The 7,500-nt window shown below is 35.4% G+C and overlaps 1 protein-coding gene across 4 annotated transcripts in view; it reads right to left on the bottom strand.

Annotated features, from left to right (window-relative positions):
- The window catches only part of LOC128700596 (cell adhesion molecule 2), a 132,277-nt gene that overhangs the window by 60,723 nt on the left and 64,054 nt on the right, over positions 1-7,500 (bottom strand). For all 4 annotated transcript variants that reach the window (XM_070098886.1, XM_070098888.1, XM_070098889.1 and 1 more), the window contains one exon: positions 5,703-5,878. In XM_070098886.1, coding sequence (XP_069954987.1) covers positions 5,703-5,796 — 94 coding nt within the window. In that variant the 5' untranslated portion in view covers positions 5,797-5,878. The remainder of the gene's footprint in view (positions 1-5,702; positions 5,879-7,500) is intronic.

Here is a 7,500-nt window from a genome sequence, read left to right as displayed (position 1 = left end):
TTCACCTCATCTTTCATAGACCCATCCGCTGACACGTCCACTCCCAAATATCTGAATACATTCACCTCCTCCATACTCTCTCCCTCCAATCTGATATCCAATCTTTCATCACCTAATCTTTTTGTTATCCTCATAACCTTACTCTTTCCGGGAATTCACTTTTAATTTTCTTCTTTTGCACACCCCACCAAATTCATCCACCAATCTCTGCAACTTCTCTTCAGAATCTCCAAAGAGCAGTGTCATCAGCATAGAGAAACTGTGACAACTCCCACTTTATGTGTGATTCTTTATCTTTTAACTCCACGCCTCTTGCCAAGACCCTCGCATTTACTTCTCTTACAACCCCATCTATAAATATATTAAACAACCACGGTGACATCACACATCCTTGTCTAAGGCCTACTTTTACTGGGAAATAATTTCTCTCTTTCCTACATACTCTAACTTGAGCCTCACTATCCTCGTAAAAACTCTTCACTGCTTTCAGTAACCTACCTCCTACACCATACACTTGCAACATCTGCCACATTGCCCCCCTATCCACCCTGTCATACGCCTTTTCCAAATCCATAAATGCCACGAAGACCTCTTTAGCCTTATCTAAATACTGTTCACTTATATATTTCACTGTAGACACCTGGTCCACACACCCCCTACCTTTCCTAAAGCCTCCTTGTTCATCTGCTATCCTATTCTCCGTTTTACTCTTAATTCTTTCAATAATAACTCTACCATACACTTTACCAGGTATACTCAACAGACTTATCCCCCTATAATTTTTGCACTCTCTTTTGTCCCCTCTGCCTTTATACAAAGGAACTATGCATGCTCTCTGCCAATCCCTAGGTACCTTACCCTCTTCCATACATTTATTAAATAATTGCACTAACCATTCCAAAACTATATCCCCACCTGCTTTTAACATTTCTATCTTTATCCCATCAATCCCGGCTGCCTTACCCCCTTTCATTTTACCTACTGCCTCACGAACTTCCCCCACACTCACAACTGGCTCTTCCTCACTCCTACAAGATGTTATTCCTTTTTGCCCTATACACGAAATCACAGCTTCCCTATCTTCATCAACATTTAACAATTCCTCAAAATATCCCATCCATCTTCCCAATACCTCTAACTCTCCATTTAATAACTCTCCTCTCCTATTTTTAACTGATAAATCCATTTGTTCTCTAGGCTTCCTTAACTTGTTAATCTCACTCCAAAACTTTTTCTTATTTTCAACAAAATTTGTTGATAACATCTCACCCACTCTCTCATTTGCTCGCTTTTTACATTGCTTCACCACTCTCTTAACCTCTCTCTTTTTCTCCATATACTCTTCCCTCCTTGCATCACTTCTACTTTGTAAAAACTTCTCATATGCTAACTTTTTCTCCCTTACTACTCTCTTTACATCATCATTCCACCAATCGCTCCTCTTCCCTCCTGCACCCACTTTCCTGTAACAACAAACTTCTGCTGAACACTCTAACACTACATTTTTAAACCTACCCCATACCTCTTCGACCCCATTGCCTATGCTCTCATTAGCCCATCTATCCTCCAATAGCTGTTTATATCTTACCCTAACTGCCTCCTCTTTTAGTTTATAAACCTTCACCTCTCTCTTCCCTGATGCTTCTATTCTCCTTGTATCCCATCTACCTTTTACTCTCAGTGTAGCTACAACTAGAAAGTGATCTGATATATCTGTGGCCCCTCTATAAACATGTACATCCTGAATTCTACTCAACAGTCTTTTATCTACCAATACATAATCCAACAAACTACTGTAATTTCGCCCTACATCATATCTTGTATACTTATTTATCCTCTTTTTCTTAAAATATGTATTATCTATAACTAAACCCCTTTCTATACAAAGTTCAATCAAAATGCTCCCATTTTCATTTACACCTGGCACCCCAAACTTACCTACCACACCCTCTCTAAAAGTTTCTCCTACTTTAGCATTCAGGTCCCCCACCACAATTACTCTCTCACTTGGTTCAAAGGCTCCTATACATTCACTTAACATTTCCCAAAATCTCTCTCTCTCTCCTCTACATTCCTCTCTTCTCCAGGTGCATACACGCTTATTATGACCCACTTTTCGCATACAACCTTTACTTTAATCCACATAATTCTTGAATTTACACATTCATATATGTATATATATATATGTATATATATATATGTATATATATATATATATATATATGTATATATATATATGTATATATATATATATATATGTATATATATATATATATATATATATATATATATATATATATATATATATATATATATATATATATATATATATATATATATAATATATATATGCAATAAGATCACAGTAAACAGGTGATTCCAGAATATGCAAAACAACCACTCTGAAAGAACAGAGAAACTCCAAGCGCTTTCGTGACTACTCACACTATCAAGGAACTTGATAGTGTGAGTATTCACGAAGGCGCTTGGAGTTTCTCTGTTCTTTCAGAGTGGTTGTTTTGCATATATATATATATATATATATATATATATATATATATATATATATATATATATATATATATATATATATATATATATATATATATTTATATATATATATATATATATATATATATATATATATATATATATATATATATATATAAATATATATATATATATATATACGAAGCATAGTAAAGCATAGTTCCTTGATAATGTGAGTAGTCACGAAAGCGCTTGGAATTTCTCTATTCTTTCAGAGTGGTTGTTTTGCATATTCTGAAATCACATGTTTACTGTGATCTTATTGCATATATATATATATATATATATATATATATATATATATATATATATATATATATATATATATATATATATATATATATATATATATATATATATATGCAATAAGATCACAGTAAACAGGTGATTTCAAAATATGCAAAACAACCACTCTGAAAGAATAGAGAAATTCCAAGCGCTGTCGTGACTTGATAATGTGAGTAGTCACGAAAGCGCTTGTAATTTCTCTATTCTTTCAGAATGGTTGTTTTGCATATATATATATATATATATATATATATATATATATATATATATATATATATATATATATATATATATATATATATATATATATATATATATATATATATATATATATATATATATGTATATATATATATGTATATATATATATATATATATATATATATATATATATATATATATATATATATATATATATATATATATATATATATATATATATATATATATATATATATATATATATATATATATATGTGCAATAAGATCACAGTAAACAGGTGATTTCAAAATATGCAAAACAACCACTCTGAAAGAATAGAGAAATTCCAAGCGCTTTCGTGACTACTCACATTATCAAGGAACTATGAAAGTGAAGCATCCAAGGAAGCTATATAAGGGGTCGGCCAGCACCCCACTATCAGATCCCACAACGGTTAAACACGTGACGCGCGGCGAGCCAACTTGGATAGGTCCTTTGCAAAACTCACCCCCAAGCTATTTATTTGTCCAGTGTATTATTAAATTCTACCCAAATTCTATTAATTATAAATGGATCTAATTTATATAAACCAAAGGAAATATTCATATTATTGTCAAAACTGCTTTTTATGAAACAAGATTCAATTATATTCCTGTCGACCATGGACTTGCTTGATACTACTTTCTCAACTTTTTGAAAATCAATTGGATGGTTAAAATCTCTTACATGAATAAATAGAGCATTGGAATCTTGTCCAGTTCTAATGCTATATTTATGTTGTTTTAATCTTAGTTCGAGATTTTTACCAGTTTGACCGTAATAAACTTTATCGCAAATTTTACAAGGAATCTTATAGACACATCCATCAGCATTTTGGGGGGAATTCTTAATCAAAAGTGTTTTTACTGTATCAAGATTTTTGAATACAACTTTAATATTAAAAGTCTTAAGAAGAGAAGGCATATCAACCAAGTTTTCATGGTAAGGGAGAACCAACATATTTTTAGTTGAATAAGGCTGGTTGCCCTTTTTTGGATTATAAAAAGTGTTCCTAGCAACTTTAAAAGATTTATCAATTACATTTATTGGGTATTTTAAATCATTACTTATTTCATAAATTTTGGATATTTCCTCATCTATGAACTCAGGACTACAAATTCGTAAAGCTCTCAAAAACATTGATGAGGGGACAGGCAATGGTAAATCATAGTTAACGAGTTCTTCAGAACTCGTTAACTATGATTTACCATTGCCTGTTCCTACTATCATTAAACTTATTAAACTTTGCATTGTTGATGCAAAATTTGTATTTAATGATAAGTTTTACACTCAGAAGTTTGGTATGGCAATGGGAAATTCTCTTTCACCTGTTCTTAGTAACCTATACATGGAATTTTTTGAAACAAGGTTGCTTAACACAATCCTCCCTAATAGAGCTAAATGGTTCAGATATGTTGATGATATTTTGTGTCTTATGCCCAAAAATGTAGATATACACCATTTTCTTGGAAAATTAAATAGCTTAGCCCATTCTATAAACTTTACTGTTGAGTTTGAAGAAAATAACTCATTGCCTTTTCTAGATGTTTTAATTATTAAGGGTAATAATGAATTCAAATTTAAAATTTACAGAAAACCTACAAATAACTGTTCCTATGTCCACTATTATTCCTCGCATCAAGATAGAGTCAAACTGTCTGTTTTCTCATCAATGTTTTTGAGAGTTTTACGAATTTGTAGTCCTGAGTTCATAGATGAGGAAATATCCAAAATTTATGAAATAGGTAATGATTTAAAATACCCAAGAAATGTAATTGATAAATCTTTTAAAGTTGCTAGGAACACTTTTTATAATCCAAAAAAGGGCAACCAGCCTTATTCAACTAAAAATATGTTGGTTCTCCCTTACCATGAAAACTTGGTTGATATGCCTTCTCTTCTTAAGACTTTTAATATTAAAGTTGTATTCAAAAATCTTGATACAGTAAAAAAACTTTTGATTAAGAATTCCCCCCAAAATGCTGATGGATGTGTCTATAAGATTCCTTGTAAAATTTGCGATAAAGTTTATTACGGTCAAACTGGTAAAAATCTCGAACTAAGATTAAAACAACATAAATATAGCATTAGAACTGGACAAGATTCCAATGCTCTATTTATTCATGTAAGAGATTTTAACCATCCAATTGATTTTCAAAAAGTTGAGAAAGTAGTATCAAGCAAGTCCATGGTCGACAGGAATATAATTGAATCTTGTTTCATAAAAAGCAGTTTTGACAATAATATGAATATTTCCTTTGGTTTATATAAATTAGATCCATTTATAATTAATAGAATTTGGGTAGAATTTAATAATACACTGGACAAATAAATAGCTTGGGGGTGAGTTTTGCAAAGGACCTATCCAAGTTGGCTCGCCGCGCGTCACGTGTTTAACCGTTGTGGGATCTGATAGTGAGGTGCTGGCCGACCCCTTATATAGCTTCCTTGGATGCTTCACTTTCATAGTTCCTTGATAATGTGAGTAGTCACGAAAGCGCTTGGAATTTCTCTATTCTTTCAGAGTGGTTGTTTTGCATATATATATATTTATATATGTATGTATGTATGTATACTTAATAACTGGATGTTAATTTTCTAGCTTTATTAAGTAATTACTTACCAAATAAGAGGATGAGGACGATAAGATGAGCGTGTTGGGCGTGGGCGTGGGCGTGGGCGTGGGCGCGGGTTTGGGCCGGAGAATATGGGGCCATTTTGTGGGTGACTTTTCTGAGCCCGTCACTGGCTGTCAATCATCCTCGCCCACACACTTGTCAATCATCTTCATCCACAAACCTGTCAGTCAAGGCATGATATTAGCACAAGCCTTGGAATTCCTGATTTTTATTATTATTATTATTATTATTATTATTATTATTATTATTATTATTATTATTATTATTATTATTATTAGTAGTAGTAGTAGTAGTAGTAGTAGTAGTAGTAGTAGCAGCAGTAGTAGAAGAAGAAGTATAATTTATTAGGTTTAATACCCATAGACTACACCTTCATCATAAAGATACCTTAATCTCTAAAAATAGGAACTAAGGTAAACTAAGGATATACAGAGATATACACCCCTTCACCAGTGTACATACACACACTCAACGGTGCTCTGTATATATATATATATATATATATATATATATATATATATATATATATATATATATATATATATATATATATATATATATATAACTCGGCTCGCTCATTCTTTTTATTTCCTGCCGATGTTTTGTACGACAAAGTTGGCGAGATCTTTGATGCAGTCAGAGACGTTGATGTCCAAGATGTATATACCATATATATCTTCGTATATACGCTGAAAGTTCGTATACCTTCATCCTTATTTTAGGGATTAAAGTATTTTAGTCATTAAGACATGAGGTCTTAATGACTAGTGTAGATGATAGGTTTTAAGCTCCCATTAACCAACCATTTTTTTTTTCAATTTCACTATTTAACTTTCACCATCAGTAATAGTTGTATGTAATTATACCTTCAGAACTATCATAGTTCAACACTGTTTAAAAAACTTATCTTAATCATCAGAACACAGCCTATTGTATAAGAATATAATTAACATCAACATTGCGGATGTAAGCACCTCCTCCTCCTGCTGCTGCTGCTGCTGCTGCTGCTGCTGCTGCTGCTCCTGCTGCTGCTGCTGCTGCTGCTGCTGCTGCTGCTGCTGCTGCTGCTGCTGCTGCTGCTGCTGCTGCTGCTGCTGCTGCTCCTGCTGCTGCTGCTGCTGCTGCTGCTGCTCCTGCTGCTGCTGCTGCTCCTGCTGCTGCTCCTGCTCCTGCTGCTGCTGCTGCTACTGCTGCTCCTGCTGCTGCTGCTGCTCCTGCTGCTGCTGCTGCTCCTGCTGCTGCTGCTGCTCCTGCTGCTGCTCCTGCTGCTGCTGCTGCTCCTGCTGCTGCTGCTGCTCCTGCTGCTGCTGCTGCTGCTCCTGCTGCTGCTGCTGCTCCTGCTGCTGCTGCTGCTCCTGCTGCTCCTGCTGCTGCTGCTGCTCCTGCTGCTGCTCCTGCTGCTGCTCCTGCTGCTGCTGCTGCTCCTGCTGCTGCTGCTGCTCCTGCTCTGCTGCTGCTGCTGCTCCTGCTGCTGCTGCTACTCCTGCTGCTGCTGCTGCTCGTGCTGCTTCTGCTGCTGTTGCTGCTGCTCCTGCTGCTGCTGCTGCTGCTGCTGCTGCTGCTGCTCCTGCTGCTGCTGCTGCTCCTGCTGCTGCTGCTCCTGCTGCTGCTCCTGCTCCTGCTGCTGCTGCTGCTCCTGCTGCTGCTCCTGCTGCTGCTGCTGCTCCTGCTGCTGCTGCTGCTCCTGCTGCTGCTGCTGCTGCTCCTGCTGCTGCTGCTGCTCCTGCTGCTGCTGCTGCTCCTGCTGCTCCTGCTGCTGCTGCTGCTCCTGCTGCTGCTCCT

Source organism: Cherax quadricarinatus, chromosome 65, assembly GCF_038502225.1.
Source record: "Cherax quadricarinatus isolate ZL_2023a chromosome 65, ASM3850222v1, whole genome shotgun sequence".
Lineage (NCBI taxonomy): Eukaryota > Metazoa > Arthropoda > Malacostraca > Decapoda > Parastacidae > Cherax > Cherax quadricarinatus.
The sequence above is the reverse complement of the archived record's forward strand: the minus strand, read 5'-3'. Positions and strand labels throughout refer to the sequence as shown.